General features: G+C 41.9%; 1 protein-coding gene and 1 pseudogene across 6 annotated transcripts in view; one reads left to right on the top strand and one right to left on the bottom strand.

Annotated features, from left to right (window-relative positions):
• GART (phosphoribosylglycinamide formyltransferase, phosphoribosylglycinamide synthetase, phosphoribosylaminoimidazole synthetase) overlaps positions 1-23,691 on the top strand; it is a 43,252-nt gene extending 19,561 nt beyond the window's left edge. For 5 of the 6 annotated variants that reach the window (XM_078358738.1, XM_008986620.5, XM_002761399.7 and 2 more), the window contains 11 exons: positions 5,444-5,538; positions 6,924-7,033; positions 7,381-7,579; positions 10,416-10,667; positions 10,890-11,042; positions 16,894-17,100; positions 17,895-18,032; positions 21,328-21,458; positions 21,712-21,853; positions 22,855-22,970; positions 23,067-23,691. In XM_078358738.1, the coding sequence (XP_078214864.1) occupies positions 5,444-5,538; positions 6,924-7,033; positions 7,381-7,579; positions 10,416-10,667; positions 10,890-11,042; positions 16,894-17,100; positions 17,895-18,032; positions 21,328-21,458; positions 21,712-21,853; positions 22,855-22,970; positions 23,067-23,258 (1,735 nt within the window). In that variant the 3' untranslated portion in view covers positions 23,259-23,691. Of the gene's footprint in view, positions 1-5,443; positions 5,539-6,923; positions 7,034-7,380; positions 7,580-10,415; positions 10,668-10,889; positions 11,043-16,893; positions 17,101-17,894; positions 18,033-21,327; positions 21,459-21,711; positions 21,854-22,854; positions 22,971-23,047 lie in introns of all 6 variants that reach the window. The other variant, XM_078358740.1, reaches the window with a different exon arrangement.
• Positions 19,645-20,451, bottom strand: LOC118149922 (charged multivesicular body protein 3 pseudogene; annotated as a pseudogene).
• Positions 23,692-26,708: the final 3,017 nt, after the last annotated feature.

Here is a 26,708-nt window from a genome sequence, read left to right as displayed (position 1 = left end):
CTATGGGACTGATACGATCTTGGTTTGTATTTTGTTTGAATCAAAACTGCTTATAGCAATATTCAAGTAAAATGGAAAAAACTTCATAATAGATAAAGTTTGGAAAGTTTAGCAGAATCACAGTAGTATTGATTTTCACTGATTTTTTTTTTTTTTTTTTGAGACAAGGTCTCACTCTGTCACGCAAGCTGGAGTGCAGTTCTTGTGCGTCAGCCTTCCAAGTAGCTGGGACTGCAGGCCCAGGCCACCACACCTGGCTAATTTCCTTGTATTTTTTGTAGAGATGGGGCTTCACCATGTTGCCCAGGCTAGTCTCAAATTCCTGGGCTCAAGTGAACCTCTTGCTGTGGCCTCCCAAATTACAGGCATGAGCCATTGCACTTGGCCTGATACTGATTTTTATTCACAAAGTTAGTGTTGTATTTGAAACATAGTTCCTGGTTTTATCAAAGAACTTAAGATGAAAATAGTGATCATCTAACGTAATTTGATTTGGTTATACTGTAAATTTTGACAGTCTCATTTTATCACTGTGTTTATATCTATTACTAAAATGTATTTTTTGACCTCTTACTGATTCATTGTTGATATGTACAAACTATTCACTTGTAAAATCAATAAACTATTAGTTCGAGATGTGTATGTTTCTATCTCTTTTTTTTTTTTTTTTTTTTGAGACTTGTTGCCCGGGCTAGAGTCCAGTGGCACGATCTTGGCTTACTGCAACCTCCGCCTCCTGGGTTCAAGCGATTCTCCTGCCTCGGCCTTATGAGTAGCTGGGATTACAGGTGCCCGCCACCACGCCCAGCTAATTTTTGTAGTAGAGACGGAGTTTCACCATGTTGGCTAGGCTGGTCTCAAACTGCTGACCTCAGGTGATCCGCCGACTTAGCCTCCCAAAATGCTGGGATTATAGGTGAGAGCCACCATGCCTGACCTGATTTCTTAAGAATATATCACATTTACAGTTGTTCTTGAAGTTCATTTGTGGATAATGAATGTATTTTAAGACAAAATGAAAATTTTTTACGAACTTAATTCAAGCTACTGTTACCAAGAGGCACATTTTTTAAAGTTTAATTACAGATTTTTGAAGAATCAAGAACTTAAAAATGCCATGCTAAAAATTTATTTTTCATTTAAAAATGACTAGATTCCATTGAAATGACCTATTTCAAGGGACTGCAATCTCAATTCTAGTCTGAATTATTTAAGTTACAAAGATGAAGAAATTGAGATACCACAGTGTTAGTTGCTCCCTGAGAAAAAGTTCTTTAGATCAGTCTCTGTTTCCTATCTGAGCGTGACCCTGGGCTGCTAGCTTTATTTCAGTTAACTGCCAGTGCTCTCTCAACTCCAATTGTATTCTGGCAGCTTGTTTTTTTTGGTTGTGATTGTTTTTTAATTTTTAATTTCTTTTTTTTTTTTTTTTTTTTTGGGAGGGACGGAGGAAGGAAGGAAGGGAGGAAGGGGGGGGAGGGAGGGAGGGAAGGGAAGGGAAGGAAGGAATTCAAGCAATGAGAGAGACATTGCCGACCTGGATCTAGAGGTTTACAAGTTGATTTCTTTTTTTGAGAGAAGGAAAGAAAAAAAAATGAGTAAAGGAGAGAAAGAGGAAGAGAGAGGGAGGGTGAACGGAAATACTGCTTTATTCTGAAAAAAAAAAAAAATGGGTATTAATAATGGCCAATGTTTCATTTAAACCTATGAGTAGGTATGATGTGGTATTGACAAGAATGTATATTTTATGTATTTGAAGTAGAGAGCTCTATAAATATTTATTAAGTTTACTTGTTCCGGATCTGAGTTCGAGTCCTTGATATCCTTATTAATTTTCTGTCTCATTGAATCTAAGTCTCTATGTATCTGGGTGTTAGGATCGTTAGCTTTTGTTGTTGCATTGATCCTTTTACCACTATATCTTTGTTGCTTTAAAATCTATTTTATCCGCTACGAGAATTGCAACTCCTGCTTTTTATTTATTTATTTATTTTTGCTCTCCACTTAGTTGGTAAATCTTTCTCCATCCCTTTGTTTTGAGTCTTTGTGTATCCTTGCATGTGAAACAGGTCTGGATGTAACATGCCGTTGGGTTTTGGCTGTGTATTTTGATTGGGGGATTTAGTTGATTTAAATTTAGGGTTACTGCCATTTGATGTTAACTGGCTGTTTGATCTATTCGTTGGTGTAAATTCTTCTTTATGTTGGTGCTCTTTACTTTTTGATATATTTTTAGTAAGGCTAATAATACTGGTTGTTTCTTTCTGTGTGTAATGCCTCTTTCAGAAGCTCTTGTAAAGCAGGCCTGGTGGTAATAAAATCTCTGAGTACTTGCTTGTTCATAAAAGATTTTATTTTTCCTTCAGTTGTGAAGCTCAGTTTGGCTGGATATGAAATTCTGGGCTGAAGGTTCTGTTCTTTGAGGATGTTGAATATTGGCCCCCACTCTCTTCTGGCCTGTAGAGTTTCTGCTGAGAGATCTGCTGTAAGTCTGATAGGCTTGCCTTTGTGGGTAATCTGACCTTTCTCTCTGGCTGCCCTTAGTATCCTCTCCTTCGTTTCAACCCTGGTGAATCTAACGATTATGTGCCTTGGGGTTGCTCTTCTTGAGGAATATCTTTGTGGTGTTCTCTGTATTACCTGGGGTTGAATGCTGACCTGCTTTGCTAGTTTAGGAAAATTTTCCTGAATAATATCCTGAAGGGTATTTTCCAGCTTGGATTCATTCTCTCCGTCGCATTCAGGTACACCTATCAAACGTAAATTTGGTCTTTTCACATAGTCCCACATTTCTTGGAGACTTTGCTCATTCCTTTTTATCCTTTTTTCTCTAATCTTGTCTTCTTGTTTTATTTCATTAAGTTGGACTTTGACCTCTGATATCCCTTCTTCTGCTTGAACAATTCGAGTGTTTAAACCTGTGCATACTTCTCGGAGTTCCTGTATTGTATTCTTCAGTTCCATTAATTCACTTACATTCCTCTCTAAGTTGTCTAGTCTCAATAGGATTTCGTCAAACCATTTTTCAAAGTTTGGGCTACAACATGTTCTTTTAACTCACAGAAGTTTCTAATTATACATTCCTTGAAGAGTGATTCTGTCATTGGGATGCGCTCGTTCTCCGTCAAGCCTTGTTCCATTGTTGATGTGGAACTGTGATCATCTTTAGAGGGAGAGGCATTCTGATTTTGAGTATTCTCAGCCTTTTTACACTGGTTTCTTCCCATCATTGTAAATTTATCCTCCTGTCGTCTTTGAAATTACCAACTTTCAGATTAGGTCTCTTGATTGGATGTCCAAGTTGTTAGTTCCCAGGGCCAGAACTGTGGTGTTAAGACTGATGGTGCTTTTCTGCCCAGGATTCTCCTGTCTGGCTTCCTTCTTGTGTCCGTAATGGGTGACTCTGCCTTCCCAGGGCACCAAACCTCGGTCAGAAGGGGAACCAGTCTCATTTACCCTGTGCCGAGAGCTGCCGCGCTGAGGTGCCGTCACAGCCGCTGTGCCGGTCTCAGGAGTCATGCTGGGGACCTGTGTGGGTCCTCCAAACCTGGGTCAGAAGGGGAGCCGGCCCTGTTTACTCTGCTCCGAGAGCTGCCTCTCTGAGGTGCCGGCGAAACCGCTGCGCCGGCCACAAGAGTCGCGCTGGCGACCCGTGTGGTTCCTCCACTGGGGATCTTCTGCTCCGTGAGCCACCAGAATTTGTCTGAAAGTGTGGCGTCCTCTAGTTCTCTGCGCTTTGACTGAGAGCTGCAATCCCGAGCTGTTATCGATCGGCCATCTTGGATCGTTCCCTTTAATTTCGTTTTTTATGCTTTCTTAAAAGGCACATATAAAAGCGAAGCAGCTTGTTTTGTTTTGTTTTGTTTTGTTTGAGATGGAGTTTCGCTCTTGTTGCCCAGGCTGGAGTGCAATGGCGTGATCTCGGCTCACCGCAACCTCCGCCTCCTGGGTTCAGGCAATTCTCCTGCCTCAGCCTCCCGAGTAGCTGGGATTACAGGCACGCGCCACCATGCCCAGCTAATTTTTTGTATTTTTAGTAGAGACGGAGTTTCACCATGTTGACCAGGATGGTCTTGATATCTTGACCTCGTGATCCACCCGCCTCGGCCTCCCAAAGTGCTAGGATTATAGGCGTGAGCCACTGCGCCGAAGCAGCTTGTTTTTAATAAAACATATTTGTTTCTTCATGTATCACTGTATCCCAGCAGGCCAGAGTTCTCATTTTTGCAAGTCAAGACTATAGAATCTGCAGTATCATTCACAGATTTGATCTCTAAATGTACTGCTCCTACTTATGGGTCCTATACAGAAAGAAATGATGCACCAAATATCATTACCTGCTTTCACTGTTGTCATGGTGTTTCTCACTGTCCTCAGCTATTAGGATGGATATAGTTACATATTTTTGCAATTAAGAACTCAGTTTATTTAGGGATACTTGTGTACAGTTTTTTCAACCCTAATTTTTACTTTTTTGACTTGGTTTAGGCATTTCTCTCTTGTTTATAACAAAATTGGACTGAGAAAGGCGGCAAAATACCAGTATATCTACTTTTACATAGATGGTTGCCAGGGTCTTGGGGGAGTGGGGAGTTATTTAATGGGGACAAAGTTTCAGTTTTACAAGATAAAGGGTTATGGAGATAGATGATCGTGCTGGGTGCACAGCATGAATGTGTTCAATACCATTGAACTGTTCACTTAAAAATAGTTAAGATGCTGAGTTTTATGTTGTGTATATTTTACCGTCATAAAAAAAAAAGTTTTAAAAAATCAGTATATTTAACCGCATGTGAGAAGTACTTCTGGGAGAAGTAAATGATTTTTTTTTTTTTTTTTGAGATGGAATTTTGCTGTTGTTACCCAGACTGGAGTGCAATGGCACGATCTTGGATCACCTCAACCCCCGCCTCCTGGGTTCAAGCAATTCTCCTGCCTTAGCCTCCCGAGTAGCTGGGACTACAGGCGCGCACCACCATGCCCAGCTAATTTTTGTATTTTTAGTAGAGACAGGGTTTCACCTTGTTGACCAGGATGGTCTTGATCTGTTGACCTCGTGATCCACCCGCCTGGGCCTCCCAAAGTGCTGGGATTATAAGCGTGAGCCACCACGCCCGGCCCAGAAGTAGATGACTGAGTTAGAACAGTGGTTCTCAGAGATGATGTGATCAAATCAACTGGGGAAATTGTTCAAACTCATTTTAATTCCCAGGGACTGCCCTAGACCAGTTAAATCAGAATCTGTATAGATGGGGCCCAGGCACTGACTTTAAAATTTTTAAGTAATTTCATTCACTATGACTAATCAGGGGAAAAAAAATTCAGCACTTTGGGGGATGTGAAAATCACTTGGGATATCTTTGCTTTAAATAATGTCTTAAGATTAAAATAATTTTCCCTGGTGTTTAGGTGATGACTTCATTTTTTGCTTTTAATTCTTTAGGGGCTTGACATACAAGGAATCTGGAGTCGACATTGTAGCTGGAAATACACTGGTCAAGAAAATTCAGCCTTTAGCAAAAGCTACTTCCAGATCAGGTAAGTGATCCTACACTTTGCTAATTCGTTAACTTTGACATACATTGTGAATGGATTTGGGTTTTATATTTAACTGAGGAAACTTTTCCAAAGTAATGCTTGGTTACACTAAGTTTTGCCCTGCTTAAGCCAAACCCAGTCTTCTGCTTTCTTGTCTTTAATATTAAGGAAAGCATTTCTCATCTATGATGTTAATCTTGGCTCACTGCAACCTCTGCCTCCGGTTCAAGCTGTTCTCCTGACTCAGCCTCCCAAGGAGCTGGGATTACAGGTGCCTGCCACCACACTCAGCCAACTTTTGCATTTTTAGTCGAGATGGGGTTTCACCATGTTGGCCAGGCTAGTCCCAAACTCCTGACCTCAGGTGATCCACCCGCCTCACCCTCCCAAAGTGCTAGGATTACAGGTGTGAGCCACCATGCTTGGCCTTTTTTTTTTTGAGACGGAGTCTGGCTCTGTCACCCAGGCTGGAGTGCAATGGCACCATCTGGACTCACTGCAACTGGTTTCAAGTGATTCTCCCACCACAGCCTCCCGAGTAGCTGGAATTACAGGCACCTGCCATCATGCCTTGCTAATTTTTGTATTTTTGTAGAGAAATGGTTTCACCATGTTGGCTAAGCAGGTCTTAAACTCCTAACCTCAGGTGATCTCATCTCAGCTTCCCAAATGCTGGGATAACAGGTGCAAGCCACCGCTTCCAGCTGGTTTTTACTATTTAATTACTGTCTTAATCATTTCTTGAGCACATGGCACAATCTCTCATAGGAAGGCCATCTCTTGTTTCAGCCATTCTTATGAAGAAGTGAGATAGATATATATATATAATATATATGTTTAACCTATTAACATGTTACATGTTAATCTATTAAATGATTACATTCTCCCCAGTTGATTTGATAATATCATCTCTGAGAACAACTGTTTTTTGGGGTTGGTTTTTTTTTAAATGGAGTCTCACTCCCATCACACAGGCTGGAGTGCAGTGGCATGATCTCGGCTCATTGCAACCTCTGCCTGCCGGATTCAAGTGATTCTCCTTCCACAGCCTCCCAAGTAGCTGGGATTACAGACATGTGCCGCCACGCCCAGCTAATTTTTCTATTTTTAGTAGAGATGGGGTTTTGCCATGTTGGCCAGGCTGGTCTTAAACTCCTGACGTTAGGTGATTCACCCACCTTGGCCTCCCGAAGTGCTAGGATTACAGGCGTGAGCCACCATGCCTGGCCTCTGAGAACAGCTGTTCTAACCCAGTCATCTATTTCTTCCAGAAACACTTCTCACAGGCTGCTAACTCTACTGAGTGCTTTAAACTAGGAGACATTTAAACAATTACATGTTTAATCTATTAAAATGTAGCAAGTAATTAATTTCCTTTCCAACAGGCTGTAAAGTTGATCTTGGAGGTTTTGCTGGTCTTTTTGATTTAAAAGCAGCTGGTTTCAAGGATCCCCTTCTAGCCTCTGGAACAGATGGCGTTGGAACTAAACTAAAGGTAACCAGACACCTTTGTGAATAAAGGGTTTTTATGAAAGATAAGAGGAAATTTACTGTATATCAAATATACATTTTTCATCTCTTGACATAGATGAACTAAAAAAAACTGTATCAAATCATGTAAAATGGCTAAAATATCTGTACATTTCTAATAACGAGTTATTATTTAGGTTATATTTGATGGAAGGGTATTTTAGAGGATAAAAGGGGATACTTTTAGACCAAGTAGCTTGTCAGAATTTAGTGTTCTTTTGTTTTTTAGGTGTTAAGAGTGGCTAGCCAAATGGATAAAATACAATTTGGAACTTATTCCCTAATGTGGGTGTTTATATTGTTCTTATATAGATTGCCCAACTGTGCAATAAACATGATACCATTGGTCAAGATTTGGTGGCAATGTGTGTGAATGATATTCTGGCACAAGGAGCAGAGCCCCTCTTCTTCCTTGATTACTTTTCCTGTGGAAAACTTGACCTCAATGTAGCTGAAGCTGTTATTGCTGGAATTGCTAAAGCCTGTGGAAAAGCTGGATGTGCTCTCCTTGGTATGATCAGCGATTTTAATCAATAACATGTCATTCTTCTTATTGTCTTTAGCCCTATGTAAATTTTGTGATTGGTGCCAACATAGCTAGCAAGAGAAACTGTATTACAGGATGCAGCAAATGAAATACAGATAAAACTATCTGAATTAAATTCTGAGCCTGCTACCTTCAAAGCAAGCAAGGGTTTGTCCACTAGACCTGTACTCCTAAACTGTCATGCACACCTTATCTTTATTCCAAATTTTTGGCCACCTTTTACATCCCCATCAGTCTCAGTAGCCTCCTCAACAAACAGGTTTAGGAGTTATTTCCTCCTTATTGGCCCTTTGATAGAGGCAGATGGATTCCTGGCTTTCCAAATCTTAACAAAAGCCAAATTTTCCCATAGAAGTGACATAAATAATAATATATGCCCAAGTTTTATAGAAGTATGTTTATACATTAAATGTTTGAGCAAAGTGAATCTGTAGGTTGATCAAGGAACAAAACAACTGCTTATATTTTTATTTTAAAAAAAAAAAGACATGGTCCATGGTCTTTCTCTCGCTCTCACCCAGGTTGGAGTATAGTGGTTCAATCACAGCTTACTGCAGCCTCGACTTCCTGGGCTCAAGGGATCCTCCTGCCTCAGCCTCCCAAGTATTTGAGAACTACAGGCATGTGTCACCACACTCAGCTAATTTTTGTACTTTTTGTAGAGAAGGGGTTTTGCCATGTTGCCCAGGCTGGTCTTGAATTCCTGGGCTCAAAGTATCTGCCCATTGCAGCCTCCCAAAGAAACAGCCTCTTTTATATGACCATTTAAACCAAAAATCATGCCATCTTACATCCCCACATGTGTGTACCTAATCTCAGCTGGTCTACCCAAGGCTCCTTGAGCACCAACCCTAGTCCCGAACATGATGACCCTTTTCCACTCTGAAAAGATGAAAGAAACAACCAAATTGCAGGCACAAGTGTGTGTCGATGGAAAATAAACAGAAAGGAGGTGGTTCAGCTACAGCAGATGATAAAAATTTTAGTTCTCCTAAGGAAGTTAAGGGTAAACAATATCTCTGGAATTGAAGAGGTGAGTATGTTTACAAATGAAGGACCAGTGATCCACTTTAACAACCCTAAAGTTCAGGTATCTCTGGGGCAGTGAACACTTTGACCATTATAGGCCGTGCTGAGACAAAGCAGCTGACAAAATTCCTACCAGCACCTTAAAGCAGCTTGGTGCAGACAGTCTGACTAGTTTAAGGAGACGGACTGAAGCTCTGCGAGTCGGTGGATGGAAAACCATTGCTTGGTACTGGAGGGGATGATGATGATGAAGTTCCAGATCTTGTGAAGAGTTTTGATGAAGCTTCCAAGAATGAGGCAAACTAAATTAATTTCCAAAGAAGGAAAAAAGTGAAGAAGTAACTAAGAGCTGCTATTTTACATAATGACTGCTTTATAAAATTGTTTATGAATCTGATAAAATCTGGATCTCTAATATTTTAAGCCCCTTACCACACTGCAGCTCTTTTCAGTTTTTACTTATACTCAATTTATTCTTTTTTTTTTTTTTTTTTTTTTTTTTTGAGACAGTCTCACTCTGTGGCCTAGGCTGGAGTATAGTGGCATGATCTCAGCTAACTGCAAGATCTGCCTCCTGAGTTCAAGCATTTCTCCTGCCTCAGCCTCCCAGGTAGCTGGGATTACAGGCATAAGCCAGCACACCCAGCTAATGTTTGTGTTAGTAGAGACAGGATTTTGCCATGTTGGCCAGGATGGTCTCGGAACTCCTGACCTCATGTGATCCACCTCCCTCGACCTTCCAAAGTGTTGGGATTGCCAGTGTGAGCCACCATGCCCAGCCCATGATTTTTTTCTTTGTGGCTAATTAAGCTAAAGAAATCTGGGAATAAAGTTTGAAACAAAAATTGCCTTTCAACCACCATTTAGAACAGTTTCTAATTTGGAGTCTGCCTATACCTTTTATCTTTACATGATATAAGTAAAATGTTATACTTTTAATTTCTAGGCAAGTGAGAAGGGGGGAAGAGTAGGAGGAGTTCAATCAGTGACTGTGAACAATCAACTGATATAACTTATTACTTTTGGACAAGCCAAAGTGTTATACTTTTTTTTTTTTTTTTTTTTTTTTTTTGAGACGGAGTTTCACTCTTGTTACCCAGGCTGGAGTGCAATGGTGCGATCTCGGCTCACTGCAACCTCCGCCTCCTGGGTTCAGGCAATTCTCCTGCCTCAGCCTCCTGAGTAGCTGGGATTACAGGCACGCTCCACCATGCCCAGCTAATTTTTTATATTTTTAGTAGAGATGGGGTTTCACCATGTTGACCAGGATGGTCTCCATCTGTTGACCTCGTGATCCACCCGCCTCGGCCTCCCAAAGTGCTGGGATTACATGTTATACTTTTTAAGCTAGGAGTTGGGCAGTCCTGATTAAGTCACTTATTTAAGGTTATACCATCACCTGAAAAACTGACTGATTATAAAGATCAAATATATATGAAAACAGTTTTGAAACTAAGCAAGCTATAGAAATGATGTTATAATCAACTGAGCATTCATTCTGTGAAAGGAGTGGTGTTTGGAGGCTGCATACATACTGGCAAAGGTGTTACCTTATCTTACTCTCTGTGGAAATGAGAGCTATTTCCCCTGAAATCACGCTTGGTGGAAAGTTCTGTTAGACAGCTTATTAGTACATTAGTACATTTTATTAGATGTTTGCAGGATGTAGCCACGTGTTAACTGTTCATGTTAAGAGTAGCCTATGCCACTGTTTCCTAGACAGATTTATAAATACTCTGTGATTTTTTTTGCTCTTGTCTTATCCCACCAGGAGGTGAAACAGCAGAAATGCCTGACATGTATCCCCCTGGAGAGTATGACCTAGCTGGATTTGCCGTTGGTGCCATGGAGCGAGATCAGAAACTCCCTCACCTGGAAATAATCACTGAGGGTGATGTTGTTGTTGGAATAGCTTCATCTGGTCTTCATAGCAATGGATTTAGCCTTGTGAGGAAAATCGTGGCAAAATCTTCCCTTCAGTACTCCTCTCCAGCACCTGATGGTTGTGGTGACCAGACTTTAGGTAAGCTCCCTTATGTTTACACTGTCCTGCTTGGAAATGTCTGGGCAACCATTTAGTGGTTTTAGTCTCTCATTACTTAGAGCTTAAAGGGAATGAATTACCTTGGTTTGCTTCTTGGTCATTTTCATAGAACTGGTGTCATTCTCCATTTCAGAGTCGCTTTTTACGTTTTGGTTTTCCATTCATAGGCTAAGTTTTTTGTCTTCTCTCTCCAATATACAGGGGAGTTACTTCTCACGCCAACCAGAATCTACAGCCATTCACTGTTACCTGTCTTACGTTCAGGACATGTCAAAGCCTTTGCCCATATTACTGGTGGAGGATTATTAGAGAACATCCCCAGAGTTCTCCCTGAGAAATTTGGAGTAGATTTAGGTAAGGTCACTAAGACAAACTTCTGTTCAGAAAATTGCTAAGAAAAAAAGGCATTGTGGGAGAAAACTCTATGGGTAGTTAGTACACACATGATTACACATGGAAAATTCTCAATCATTGGGTGTTTGGGGAGGGAAAAACTGGTTGACCCTTTTCTATCTCCTTTTGCTTCATTATCTATATTTATAGGACATAAAGTATTGTCATGTAATTGGCTTATATAAAGTTGAAGTACTCTTAAGCAGATCCTCCAAGAGGGTTGGTAACTTCAAGCTCTATCCAGACGAAGCTCTACATGCCATGAAGGGAAATGTTAGCTATTAAGTAATCCACCTGCAAGATGAAGAGACCTACACCAAGGCATAGAGAAGGGAGGCACATTAGAGAATCATTTTACGCTTAGAAATAAAAAAAGTCTCAGGTTTCTAGTTAAGCAGGTGAGTAGGTGATAACATCAATAACATAGGAAGAGTAAGTTTGCAGTAGGAAGTTTCTGAAATCTTCCGTGTGTTTATTCCAAAGTGACTGTGAGTAGAAGTTGAAGTCACGCTGAAGATAAATTGGTTGGTTGTTTGCACATAGTAATAGTTACAGCCAAGAGAATGAAGGAGACCAAAAGTTGTTTCTCAGAGTGACTGAAAAGAACAGTTCAAAGGAGAGGTAAATCATGTAAAAGTATTATCATCAAACCCAAGGTAGGGTTTTTTTTTTTTTTCTTTTTTTTTTTGAGACAGAGTCTCACTCCATAGCCCAGGCTGGAGTATGGTGGTATGATCTCAGCTCACTGCAACCTCCACCTGCCATGTTCAAGCAATTCTCTGCCTCGGTCTCCTGAGTAGCTAGGATTACAGGCACCAGCCATCATGCCTGACTAATTTTTATATTTTTAGTAGAGACAGGGTTTCACCATGTTGGCCAGGCTGGTCTCAAACTCCTGACCTCAAGTCATCTGCCCACCTTGGCCTCCCAAAGTGCTGGGATTATAGGCATGAGCCATCCAGCCCAGCCCCAAGGTAGGATTTTAACATGACACTGGTCCGCAGTGTCAGGTACAGCACAGAGATCTAAGATAAGCACCAGAAAGAGACCAGTGTATTTCAGAGTTAGGCCAAAAGGCAGCTTGCTGGACATGGATACCATCCACCAGATTGTTGTGGCAGAGTAGTGGTGACGGTGGGTAAAGATTCCTGTTTGAAGAAACATACTGGTAAAAGAAAAAGTGGAATAATTTTATACATATGGCAAAAGTGAGGGACAATCTTCCCTCCCTGTTTTTATAGGATAAAGAGGCGAAGAAAGCCAGATGAACTCTTCCAGCATTGGTTTGAAGGAGTAGAAACTGAGGGAGTTCACATAAAATAACCTCCCGTGAAGTATTAGTGAGATGAGCAGGCCTCGGGGTGGGAGCGTGAAGAGAGGAGTGGTTAAAGCAGTCAAGGTCGTAAACAGGAATGAGACAGCTAGCAAGACTGAAGGCACAAGTAAAGCTAAAGCTGCTTGTATAGTTTTTCTCCCAGAGTAAAAGCATGTGTAGCCTTGAAGCAAGAACAGGGAAAAATAGATTGGTTGCATTGATCCAGCTGGACTAAGCAGGTATTGGGGTCATTGATGGGGGATAAGCAGTCAGAGATAGAGGTGAGTAGATCTGGTGAGCTAACTGGAGAGTCAGAACATATGTGAAGCTCAGAGAGAACTGAAGAGTCAGAGATAGGTTGTGTGCAACTGAGGAAATTGGCAAGGGAAGCAAAACAGACAGGCCAGGCTAAATGGGAGTCTTTTCTAGGTCCATGGACTGAGCATAGTGAGGAGCTGAAGGGTTCATAGAAGGGTTAAACTAGTGGTTTAAGACATTCCTTACGTAGACATGCTTCTGGTGAGCATAAACAAGAACCTTAAGAAGTAGTTCCTTCATCATCCTTTCAAATAATTAAAAACAGTGGCCTGCTGATGAATGGGGAAAGGAGGCAGGACTGATTTGTGTATTTGCCAGTTTCTTTGGTGTAAATACTCCCACCATAGCTGCTTTAAAAATGGCTATTTAGCAGCCTCTACAAGCTGACTCTAGTACATCACTAGTTAAAAACAACATAGTAGTCACCTCATTAAGAAACTGAAAGTTGGCCAGGCGTGGTGGCTTACGCCTGTAATCCCAGCACTTTGGGAGGCCAAGGCCGGCAGATTATGAGGTCAGGAGATCAAGGCCATCCTGACTAACACATTGAAACCCCGTCACTACTAAAAATACAAAAAATTAGCCACGCATGGTAGTATGCACTTGTAGTCCCAGCTACTCTGGAGGTTGAGGCAGGAGAATCACTTGAACCCAGGAGGCAGAGGTTGCAGTGAGCCAAGGTTACACCACTGCACTCCAACCTGGGCAACAGAGTGAGACTCTGTCTCAAAAAAAAAAAAGAAAGAAAGAAACTGAAAGTTGATATAGTTATATTTCTGAAAGCAGTTACATTTTGAGTTACACAAATACCTGTATTCCAATAAAAGCCATTGCACAATTCCTTGCATCAGCCTCTAAAGTTTCTTCCAGTAATCATGCTTTGACAGCATATTTAAGTAAGGGCTTTTGGAGTTTTTTTGTTTGTTTTTTATTGAGACAGAATCGCGCTCTGTCACCCAGGCTGGAGTTCAGTGGCGCGATCACTGCTCACTGTAGCCCCAAGCCTCCCACCTCAGCCTCCTGAGTAGCTGGGACCATAGGTACATGCCACCACACTTCGCTATTTTTTATATTTTTAATAGGGCTTCACCGCATTGCCTAGGCTGATCTCAAATTCCTTGGCTTGGCTCAAAGCAATCTGCCCATCTCGGCCTCCCAAAGTGCTAGAATTAGTGGCATGAGCTACCACACCCAGTTAGGACTTTCTAACATTAAAATTCCAACTTACATTATTCACAAAGTACTTGTTCATTTGTAGAAACTAGACTCAGTCTGTCAGTGTTGTTTTCTATAAATACTTTGTAAAACTTTGCTAAAACAAGATCATAGTTTGGTAATCTGCTACCCTGTCATTTAATATATCATCATTATCTACTTGTCTTAATAGCATCATTTTTTATAACAAGTATTCCATTTTATAGATGTACCACTGTTTAGTTTTAAGTTGCTCTTGACTTTTAACTATTGAGAGCACAGTGAACAATGTAGTTACTAAATCTATTGAGCTCAACTATTAAGAGTGGACATTTCCCAGCTAGTATAAATGGAATTGAATCTGAGAGTCATAGACATGTGATTCATTTTTAAAATTGTATCAACTCCAGGCTGGGCACAGTGGCTCATCCCTGTAATCCTAGCACTTTGAGAGGCTGAGGTGGGTGGATCCCCCCTGAGGTAAGGAGTTCGAGACCACCCTGGCCAGCATGGTGAAACCCTGTCTCTACTAAAAATACAAAAAGGGGGAAAAAAAACAGCCGGGTGTGGTGGCACATGCCTGTAATCCCAGCTACTCGGTAGGCTGAGAATCACTTGAACCCAGGAGGCGGAGGTTGCAGTAAACCCAGATTGCACCATTGCACTCCAGCCTGAGTGACAGAGAGAGACTGTCTCAAAAAAAAAAAAAAAAAAAAAAAGTACCAACTCCAAAGTATTAAAACACTGATGATTAGCTGAGCATGATGGCTTATGCCTATACTCCCAGTGCTTTGGGAGGCTAAGGCAGAAGAATTGCATGAGCCCAAGAGTTCAAGACTGGGCTGGGCAACATGGTGAGACCCTGGCTCTATAGAAAAAAAAAACAAATTTAAATAGCCAGGCATGGTGTTGTGTGCCTGTAGTCCAGCTACTCAGGAGGGTGAAGTGAGAGGATTGCTTGAGCCTGGGAGGTCCAGGTTACAGTGATTCATGTTCATGCCACTGCACTCCAGCCTGGGCAACAGAGAGAGACTGTCTCAAAAAAAAAAAATCATCCAATAAATATACCAAATAAATAGGCATAACTGATCATAAGCCTTATTATTTAATAAAAGGCTAAATTCACATTGGCTTCCCTTTCCTTAGAGCATCATAAATAGTTTATTTCAGTATTTTAAAAAAAAAATCAGATCCCATAATTGTAGATTACAAAGAACTATCCACATTCTTTTATTATTCAGGAATTTCGTGTGTATATAGGCCTTTACCTAAAAATCTTTATTAGAGATTTTTGTTGCATTATTTGTGACCAGAGAGAATTTTTTTTTTTTAAGATAGAGTGTCACTCTGTTGCCAGGCTGGAGTGCGGTGGCGCAATCTTGGCTCACTGTAACCTCTGCCTCCTGGTTCAAGTGATTCTCCTGCCTCAGTTTCCCGAGTAGCTGGGACTGTAGGCCTGCGCCACCATGCCGAGCTAATTTTTGTATTTTCAGTAGAGATAGGGTTTCACCATGTTGGCCGGGATGGTCTCAATCTCTTGACTTCGTGATCCTCCTGCCTTGGCCTACCAAAGTGCTGGAATTATAAGTATAAGCCACCACACCCAGCCAAGAGAATGTATTCTTTATGTATCCTTTTTCTTTTTTGAAACACAGTCTTGCTCAGTCGCCCAGAGGCTGGAGTACAGTGGCGTGATCTTGACTCACGGGAACTTCCACTGCCTGGGTTTAAGCGATTCTCCTGCCTCGGCTTCCTTAGTAGCTGAGATTACAGGCACACACTACCACGCCCGCCTAATTTTTCTATTTTCAGTAGAGACAGGGTTCACCATGTTAGTCAAACTGGTCTCGAACTCCTGACCTTGTGATCTGCCTGCCTGGGCCACCCAGAGTGTTGGGATTACAGGTGTTAGCCACCATGCCTGGCCAAGAATTCTTATAGCAGACCTAGGAAGTCTAAATTTTAAAATGAATGAGAGGGACAGGGTGTTGATCTACCTTCCATTAGCATACCTTTTTTTGAGACGGAGTTTCGCTGTTGTTACCCAGACTGGAGTGCAATGGCACAATCTTGGCTCACCACAACCTCCGCCTTCTAGGTTCAAGCAATTTTCCTGCCTCAGCCTCCTGAGTAGCTGGGACTACAGGCACACACCACCATGCCCAGCTAATTTTTGTATTTTTAGTAGAGACAGGGTTTCACCTTGTTGACTAGGATGGTCTCGATCTCTTGACCTCGTGAGCCACCGCGCCCGGCCTAGCATACCTTTTCTTGAATGATGTATGCATTTTCTCCAAACATGCAGATAAGCTATCTAGTTTTGCATTGTACTTTGGGTGCATTTTGGTCATTGGGAAGACCCAGCCAAACATTCACCAAAGGATGGTATACATGGCGGCTGGGTGCAACGGCTTATGCCTATAATCCCAGCACTTTGGGGGGCCAAGGCAGGCGGGTCACCTGAGGTTTGAGTTTGAGACCAGCCTGGCCAACATTGTAAAACACCATCTCTACTGTAAAACATCATCTACATCTGCCTTAGGAGGCTAAGGCAGGAGAATCACTTGAACCCGGGGGTTGGAGGCTATAGTGAGCCGATATCTGGCCACTGCACTCCAGCTTAGGCAATAGCATGAGACTATCTCAAAAAAAAAAAAAAAAAAAAAGGATAGTATACTGGCCTTTGCTGGAACTCAGCTACTAGCTCATCTAATCCGTTAGGGAATGTCTAAGGGTCTAGTTAGTTAATGTAACACAAAACCTCACTCAATTGTGAGTACTGGCCAAGTATGTCAACAAAAAAATGTTCTTAATATCTAAGGCACAAATGAATTTTAAATAAAATGTTCTCAGAGGCCAGTTTATAGTTTTGCCCTACATAAAATTGCAGAGCCTGATTATAGATTCCATGTCTTTGAATATGTGCGTACTTTTGTACTTTGTGTGAGGTGGTAGGATAATCAAACAATTCATGTCTGTTTTCAGATGCTGAGACCTGGAGGATCCCGAAGGTCTTCTCTTGGTTGCAGCAGGAAGGACACCTCTCTGAGGAAGAGATGGCCAGAACATTTAACTGTGGGGTTGGCGCTGCCCTTGTGGTATCAAAGGAGCAGACAGAGCAGATTCTGAGGGATATCCAGCAGCAAAAGGAAGAAGCCTGGGTCATTGGCAGCGTGGTTGCACGAGCTGAAGGTATTTGCTCCTTATTCGTTTTTAGACATATAATTTTAGCTATACCTCAGCCTTGCCTCACAAGCTTTCTGCCCACCTTTTAGTGCAGCCATCACTATGGCAATAATCTTTACACAGATGTAACATGACAGCACCCACCCCAGGGATACCACATATCTCTTCATTTCTGCCTCAGAACTTGGAGAATTCATGTTCACAGAGCCACACCCCACAGGATCACTTCCCAAAGTAATCTCCCTGCACACAAGACCTCGTGGCTCTGCAGTGTCACTCATCTCAATTCAAGGAATAGCAAGCGAGCACCCTGACAAGTGCTGTATCAGTCAGGACTCTGCTAGAAGTGCTAGAACTTGGCAGAGGGGCAGAAAATCCATTCAGATTTGCTAACAAAGATGTCACATGCTCGCTTTGGCAGCTTATATATTAAAATTGGGATGATCCATAGAAGATTCACAAAACATGCTTACCCCCGAGACCAGGAGGTCATGGCACTACCGTGGGTGGTTTCACTGGGAAGATTTGGGGAGTAGGGGCAGAATACTGGCAGGCAGTAATAGATCCAGTATGTGCTTCAAGATAGTGATCTGTAGCTGTTAGTTGAAGTAGTTACATATGTTCACCTTTTGGAAGTTTTTATGAATGAGTAGTGTTAAGTGATATAAACATGTTGTTCATTTTAGTCCTTGCATTATATGTTCAGAATAAAATATACCTTAAAGTTTTCATAAAATATTTTTCTTTCCATTATTCTTGTTAATTCACAATTGTTATTTATGGATTTGCTTGAAATGAAGGTTCCCCCCGTGTGAAAGTCAAGAATCTGATTGAAAGCATGCAAATAAATGGGTCAGTGTTGAAGAGTGCTTCCCTGAAAAATCATTTCTCTGTCGAACAAAAAAAAGCCAGAGTGGCTGTCTTAATATCTGGAACAGGTGAGATGTGGCTTCTTCTTCACTGTAAAGCTGTTGAATGCCCTTTCTCTCCTCCCTGCACTCTTTCAGATTGTAAGGGTACTCTTGGCAGAGTCTGGGGGCTGGGGGGAATCATGAAGGTTGTCTTTGCCTTTTCAGCATTCTTAGTCTTTCTACTTTTTTGACACAAAGTCTCACTCTTTTGCCCAGGCTGGAGTGCTATGGCGCAATCTTGGCTTACTGCAAACTCCACCTCCCAGGTTCAAGCAGTTCTTCTGCCTCAGCCTCCCAAATAGTTAGGATTAAAGGTGCCTGCCACCATGCCCAGCTAATTTTTTGTATTTAGTAGGGATGGAGTTTTGCCATGTTGGCCAGGCTGGTCTCAAACTCCTGACCTCAGGGTGATCCAGCCCCATCGGCCTCCCAAAGTGCTGGGATTACAGGCATGAGCCACTGCACCTGGCCTCTTTCCGTTATTTTAAAATGTATAATAAGTTATTGTTGACTCTAGTCACCCTGTTATGCTAGTAAACACTAAATTTTGCTTTTTCTGTCTAACTATATTTTTGTACCCATTAGCTGTCCCCTCTCCCCCTCTCTCCCACTACCCTTCCCAACCTCTGGTAACTGTCATTGCACTATCGTCATGAGTTCAATTGTTTTAATTTTTAGCTCCCACAAATAAGTGAGAACATGTGAGGTCTGTCTTTCTGTGCCTGACTTATAATGACCTCTGGTTCCATGTTGTTGCAAATGACAGGATCTTGTTCTTTTTTATGACTGAATAGTACTCCATTGTATAATGTACCACATTTTCTTTATCCATTCATCTGCAGATAAACATTTAGGTTGCTTCCAAGTCTTAGCTATGGAGAATAAACATGAAACTGCAGATAACTCTTTGGTATACTGATTGTTTATTTTGGGTGTATACCTAGCAGTGGGATTGCTGGATCATATGGTAGCTCTTTCTTTTAGTTTTTGAGGACCCTCCAAACTGTTCTCCATAGTAATTGAACTAATTTACATTTGCAATCGTGTGTGAGGGTTCCCTTTTCTCCATATCCTAGCCAGCATGTGACTGTCTGTCTTTTGGATAAAAGCCATTTTAACTGGGGCGAGACAATATGTCATTATAGTTTTGGTTTGCATTTCTCTGATGATCAATGATGTTGAGCACCTTTTATATACCTGTTTGCCATTTGTGTGTTTTAAGAAATGTCTATTTTTTAAAAAATGAAAAAAAAAAGTCTATTCAGATCTTTTGCCCATTTTTAATCAGAGTATTAGATTTTTCCCTATTGAATTGTTTGAACTCCTTATATATTCTGGTTATTAATCCCTTGTCAGATGGGTAGTTTGCAAATATTTTTTCCCATTCTGTGGGTTGTCCCCTCACTTTGTTGATCATTTCCATGCTATACAGCTTTTTCCATATTTACTTTAGTTGCCTATGCAAAGAAAGAGAAAGGGAATTTAAGAGCCTCATATATCACCAATCTTTTTCCAAGACATTTATTCAGAAAACTTGACCATCTGCTATTCAAAATAGCACATACCTTTTCTTTTCTCCTAAAAATGATGCATTTATTTACGAAACCTTTATAAGAACAATCCCTTTGCGATCCCAAAACAGAGTGAAAAGAGACAAACAGAACCTTCTCCAAAATGGTAGTCCTCACAACAGAGGTGAGACACATAAAATGGCAGCTCTTCAGAGGAGTGCATGCACACCCAGCGGGTAGGCAGCCCCTAGCTTCAGAGTGTGGCCACCTAGGACTGCATGACCTCCAGAGCTGCTTCCTCCTCCTCATCCTCTGAGGCAGCCATCACTCCTGAAGGTTCTGGCTCTGGAAGGGCATCAGTCACTTCACTGGGTGCTTTGCCCAAGGTCCCTGCTGTAATTTAAATAGAATTTTGTCAATTTCCATTTCTGCTTCTTCCTCCATTTCTTCCTGATCGTCCATGCTTTCAAAAGTGTCCTCTAACATCTCTATGATCCCAGCCTTCATCATTTCTTTGGGTAGCTCCCTCCTGGTGGCCTGAATTTCTGGAATCTTCACAAGACTGCATGGCCTTCATCACTTCTGTGCTCTTCTGCAGGGAACCAGCCACTCACAAGACCATGAGCTGGTTCTTCATCCCCATGAGCACTGAGTTCATGTGCACTTTGGATGCATACCGCTTGCTCACGGCCTTCCTTGACCTGATCATCTCCTTGGTCAGAACTACACGGACATCATTCTGGCCCTTCTTGGCTGCATCTTTCACAGATTGTTTCACTTTTTCTTCTTCTCTTTGGATATCCCTTATTTGCCTGTCAACAACTCTCATTTCCTTTCTTATCTTCAATGACCATTCATGGATCAGTTCTTTAAGTGGCTTCTCCTGGGTTTTTCCAAACAGCCCCATGGCGAGCTGAACTCATCTTGCTCCTTCCGGCTTTCCATTCCCCGTGCCCAGACAGGTCATGGGCAGCCACCTGGGCGGGGCCCGCGGAGAGGAAGGGAGTGCTGACGCCCAGAGTAAGCCCATACCTTTTCTTAAGTGTGGCCGAGGCGGGTGGATCACGAGGTCAAGAGATCGAGACCATCCTGGTCAACATGGTGAAACCCCGTCTCTACTAAATACAAAAAATTAGCTGGGCATGGTGGCGGGTGCCTGTAATCCCAGCTACTCAGGAGGCTGAGGCAGGAGAATTGCCTGAACCCAGGAGGCGGAGGTTGCGGTGAGCCGAGATTGCGCCATTGCACTCCAGCCTGGGTAACAAGCGGAAACTCCGTCTCAAAAAAAAAAAAAGTGTGAGGCTGAGCACAGTGGTTCACGCCTCCAATCCCAGCACTTTGGAAGGCCAAGGCAGGCAGATCACCTGAGGTCAGGAGTTCCAGACCAGCCTGGCCAACATGGTGAAACCCCCACCTCTACTAAAAATACAAAAATTAGGCCGGGCATGGTGACTCACGCCTGTAATCCAAGCACTTTGGAGGCCAAGGCAGGCGGATCACCTGAGGTCGGGAGTTCAAGATCAGCCTATCAACATGGTGAAACCCAAGTAGCTGGGATTACAGGAGCTCACCAAGATGCTCGGCTAATTTTTGTAAAAAAAAAATACAAAAATTAGCCAAGCATCTTGGTGAGCTCCTGTAATCCCAGCTACTTGGTAGGCTGAGGCAGGAGAATCACTTGAACCCAGGAGGCGGAGGTTGCAGTAAGCCAAGATCATGCCACTGCACTCCAGCCTAGATGACAGAGACTCTGTCTCAAAAAAAAAAAAAAGAAAAAGTGTGAGCTCACTGGTGTTTTTCTCCCTTCTTAGGATCGAACCTGCAAGCACTCATAGACAGTACTCGGGAACTGAAGAGCTCTGCACAAATTGATGTTGTTATCTCCAACAAAGCCGCAGTGGCTGGGTTAGACAAAGCAGAACGAGCTGGTATTCCCACCAGAGTAAGTTACTTGAGAAAGGGTCTTTCCTCTGGGCCATATTTAAGCTCGTAATCGGCCCTACAGGACCCAGGTCTATGGGGCACTTTTCTTTGGACTTAGGCATTTTGGGTGGGTGCTGGGCTTGCCTTCTCTTTCATCCTGTCCCTCTCTTAATAATCTCTCTATCAGGTATATCTTTACAAGGAAGTGAAGTATGTTAAACTATTTTTGTTAATTCATTGATAAAAGTGTGCTTATCTTTTTTGTATTACAGGTAATTAATCATAAACTGTATAAAAATCGTGTAGAATTTGACAATGCAATTGACCTAGTCCTTGAAGAGTTCTCCATAGACATAGTCTGTCTTGCAGGATTCATGAGAATTCTTTCTGGCCCTTTTGTCAGAAAGTGGAATGGTAAGCAAAAATTATTTGACATCACATTGAAAAGTCGGTTGAAAATGGTATCCAGAACAGTTAACACGCCAAACGATCCCAGTAGTGAACTATTGACTGTGATATTTTATTAATACTTCAACACAGGTCACGATTTAATATCCTTTGTTTTACTCTAAAGAATGACCCAATGATGATTTATTACCCTGTTCTCTATCCATTTTTTTTTTTTTTGGCTTGCTGTAATTAATCACTTTTTCTAATGTAGCTTAGTTTTATTTCACATTACTGTAAAGATAATATTTCATCTTCTGAATATTTATTCAGAAATATGTTTTAGAGGCGAAAGAGAATGATTCTGTATATCCCAAATTGAAGAATGTATCCTCTCTTAGGCAGCAAAGACCATTGCCAGAAGTTGGCAAGGAACAGGTTATTGCCAGAAAACACGTACTGTCTATGTTACTGCCTTCTCCCCAAAAGCCTTGACTGCATCCTGTTTGTGTGTGTTCCTACACAGTTGGTCCATAAATACATTTTCCCTCCAAAGAGTTTATGTATTCTTAGGTAAATGTAGTTAGAGCACTTGCAATGTGATATAAAATATACAGTACCTTTGGTGACATAAGCCACACACAACTAATCTAGCATCTGTCTAGTGGACAGGTCACTTTCTGGTTAAAAGTCAAGCACATAGACACTATATAAGAACCTTTTACTTCTTTTTAATAGTATGTGCCAGCAACAAGCTGGTATTCAGCTTAAACTCCCCACCTTCCTGTCACCACGGGTACCTATTCAGAGCACCCCAGTGTGTACTTGACTGTGCAGGGCAGGTACTTGCTCTCAGGGCCTTCTTGGATGAGAACTTATTTTTTCCTCATTTCTGTGTTTGGCAAAGAAAACACCCATCCCAGAAATCCAACTCCTGTTTGACTTCTGATCTAGATAGGAAAATATATTCCTTTAATAGAACACCCAGGATTTTAAAATTCTGACCACTATGCCCTTTTCACTTTTAGGAAAAATGCTCAATATCCACCCATCTTTGCTCCCTTCTTTTAAGGGTTCAAATGCCCATGAGCAAGCCCTGGAAACTGGAGTCACAGTTACTGGGTGCACTGTACATTTTGTAGCTGTGAGTATGTCTTTTTCTACCAACATAATATTAGTGTTCAGATGTAAATTACACTGGTTAGAAGGTAACGTTTAAAGCTTTTGCTTACTTTTCCAGGAAGATGTAGATGCTGGACAAATTATTTTGCAAGAAGCTGTTCCTGTGAAGAGGGGTGACACTGTCACAACTCTTTCTGAAAGAGTAAAATTAGCAGAACACAAAATATTCCCTGCAGCCCTCCAGCTGGTGGCCAGTGGAACTGTGCAGCTTGGAGAAAATGGCAAGATCTGTTGGGTTAAAGAGGAATGAAGCCTTCTAATTCAGAAATGGGGCCAGTTTCGAAAGAATTATTTGCTGTTTGCATGGTGGTTTTTTATCATGGACTTAGCCCAAAAGAAAAACTGCTAAAAGACAACAAAGACTTTACTCTTACCTCGTCTGCTATATATATATATATATATATTTTTTTTTTTTTTTAATAAACACAGACTCATTAAAAACAAGACTAGTTAGTGCGGCATATCTGAGACATCCACGTATCTTGGTCTTTGTTATGCTCTTCTGACCAGCACCACCTCTGTTTTGGTCTGTCTGTTTTGGTACTGCCTGACAACATGAGGGATCACCTCCATTTTTATAAGTTATATGTTGTCTAATCTTTGATCACATGCTTTTGAAGCCATGGCTGGTGGATGTATCTGAGTTAAAATGGGGAAAATAAACTTGAAGAGAAGCCCAAGTATATCACGTAGGCTCTGTTTATAATCTTAGTTATATATTCCAATGTGTAAAAGTTGCCCAACCTCCTTCTGATAAATTTCAAGTGACTATCTCTTCTCCAAGTCTAACAAGGCATTATCTCTTTCTTATATTGTATATCTGATTTGAGATTTTTCTGAGCATGATGATCATAATCTGGTGTGTTAAGATTTCTGGATCACTCCCATTTCTGAAGGATAGTTAGTATCCTTTATGCTTTGAAGTATTATTAAACGTTCCTCTAATTATTGACAGTTTCTGTAATACCCAGATTTTACCTTCAGTAAAGTTTAGTTATCCTGTGGTTTATAAAGATCCATATTTCTCTGTAAGTCACTGGAGTCACTAAAGGATTAGAGGGAGAATTGGTGGCTTCTAGATTCAAGCATAAAACTTTAGGCACGTTTTTCATCGACTCTCTCTCTCTAGTCCCTCGTTGATAAAGTAGACAAATGCCATTCATACAGTTGTTTTAATAACTAATTTTTTTTTTTTTTTAATGGAGTTTTACTTTTGTTGCCCAGGCTGGAGCGCAATGACACAATCTCTGCTCACTGCAACCTCCGTCTCCCAGGTTCAAGCAACATAGTGAAACCCTGTCTCTACTAAACATACAAAAATTAGCTGGGTGTGGTGGCAGGTGCCTGTAATCCCAGCTCCTTGGCAGGCTGAGGCAAGAGAATAGCTTGAACAATTTTATTTGTCTTTTTGACACAGAGTCTTGCTCTGTTGTCCAGGCTGGAGTACGGTGACACAATCTTGGCTCACTGCAACCTCCACCTCCTGGGTTCAAATGATTCTCCTGCCTCAGCCTCCCTAGTAGCTGGGATTACAGGTGCGTACCACCATGCCCAGCTAATTTTTATATTTTTAGTAGAGACAGAGTTTCACTATGTTGGCCAGGGTGGTCTGGACTCCCAACCTCAGGTGATCTGCCTGCCTCAGCCTTCCAAAGTGCTGGGATTATAGGCATGAGCCACCATGCCTGGCAATTTTTTGTATTTTTAGTAGAAATGGGGTTTTGCCATGGTGGCCGGGCTGGTCTCCAACTCCTGACCTCAAGTGATCCGCCTGCCTCTGCCTCCCAAAGTGCTGGGATTACAGGCGTGAGCCACTGCACCTGGCCTCTTTTGGCTTTTTTAAAACCAAAATTGTATTATCTCCCAAAGTATTTTTCAGCAACTCTAATGCATATATTTGCCTCCTCCACTGCTTAAAAGAGATCATCTCTGATAGCCAGCCATTCTTTCACAAGCCATGTAAATTTTACATTTACTAAAATGTTAGACCATTTCCCTTTATCTGGAGCCAAATGTTAATTAACAGTTAAAAACTAACTCATAAGTGGAGACAATGCAAATGTTCATCACAAAATGAACTGGTACATAAAATGTGGTATATCCATATAATGGAATACTATTCGATTACAAAAAGGAATGAAATAGGCCGGGCGCAGTGGCTCATGCCTGTAATCCCAGCACTTTGGGAGGCCGAGGCAGGCGGATCACGAGGTCAGAGATCGAGACCATCCTGGCCAACATGGTGAAACCCCATCTCTACTAAAAGTACAAAAAATTAGCTGGGCATGATGTGTGGTGGTGCATGCCTGCAGTCCCAGCTACTCAGGAGGCTGAGGCAGAAGTATTGCTTGAAACCGGAAAACAGAAGTTGCAGTGAGCTGGGATCGCACCACTGCACTGCACTCCAGCCTGATGATAGAGCAAGACTCTGTCTCAAAGAAAACAGAAGTTGCAGTGAGCCGGGATCGCACCACTGCACTGCACTCCAGCCTGATGATAGAGCAAGACTCTGTCTCAAAAAAAAAAAAGGAATGAAATACTAACACATGCTACAATGTGGATGAACCTTGAAACATTATGCTAAGTGAAAAAATCCAGTCACAAATGACCACATTAGGCCAAGCATGGTGGCTCACGCCTGTAATCCCAACATTTTAGGGGGCCCAGGTAGGAGGAGCAGTTGAGCCCAGGAGTTCAAGACCAGCCCGAACAACATAGTGAGACCCTCATCACTACAAAACAAAAACTAGAAAAATTAGGCATGGTGCAACACACCTGTAGAATTAGCTACTTGGGAGGCTGAGCTAGGAGGATTGCTTGAGCCCAGGAGGTTGAAACTTCAGTGAGCTGTGCCTGCACAGCTGTACTTCAGCCTTAGTGAAACATTGTCTCAAAAAAAAGAAAATGACCACATATTATACAATTCTATTTGTATAAAATGGAATCCCAGCCTGGGTGCAGTAGCTTACACCTGTAATCCCAGCACTTTGGGAGGCTGAGGAGGGAGGATTGCTTGAGTCCAGGAGTTCCAGACCATCTTAGACAACATAGCAAAAAGCCATTTCTACAAAAAAAACAATATTTAAAAAGTAGCCAGATGTGGCTGGGCCCAGTGGCTCAGGCCTTTATTTCAGCACCTTGGGAGGACAAGTTGGGTGGATCACCTACAGTCAGGAGTTTGAGACCAGCCAGGCCAACGTGGCAAAATGCCATCTCAACTAAAAATACAAAACTTAGCCAGGCATGGTGGCTCTCGCTGGTCATCCCAGCTACTCTGGAGGCTGAGGCAGAAGAACCACTTGAACCTGGAAGGTGGACATTGCATTGAGCCAGGATCGCACCACTGCATTCTGGCCTGGATGACAGAGTGAGATCTTGTCTCAAAAAACAGCAGGCATAGTAGCTCACTCATGTAATCCCAGCGCTTTCAGAGGCCAAGGTAGGTGGATCACTTGAGGTCAGGAGTTTAAGACTTGCCTGGCCAACATGCTGAACCTCCGTCTCTACTAAAAATATAAAAATTAGCTGGGCATGATGGCGCATGCCTGTAGTCCCAGCTCCTTGGGAGGCTGAGGCAGGAGAATCACTTAAGTCCTGGAAGTGGAGGTTTTAGTGAGTCGAGATCACACCACTGCACTCTAGCCTGATAGAGGTGATAGAGGGAGACTCCATCTCAAAAAAAAAAAAAAAAAAAATAGCC

This window comes from Callithrix jacchus, chromosome 21 (genome assembly GCF_049354715.1).
Source record: "Callithrix jacchus isolate 240 chromosome 21, calJac240_pri, whole genome shotgun sequence".
NCBI classification, from domain to species: Eukaryota; Metazoa; Chordata; class Mammalia; order Primates; family Cebidae; genus Callithrix; species Callithrix jacchus.
Note: the sequence above shows the minus strand (reverse complement) of the source record. Positions and strands in the feature narration are given on the sequence as shown.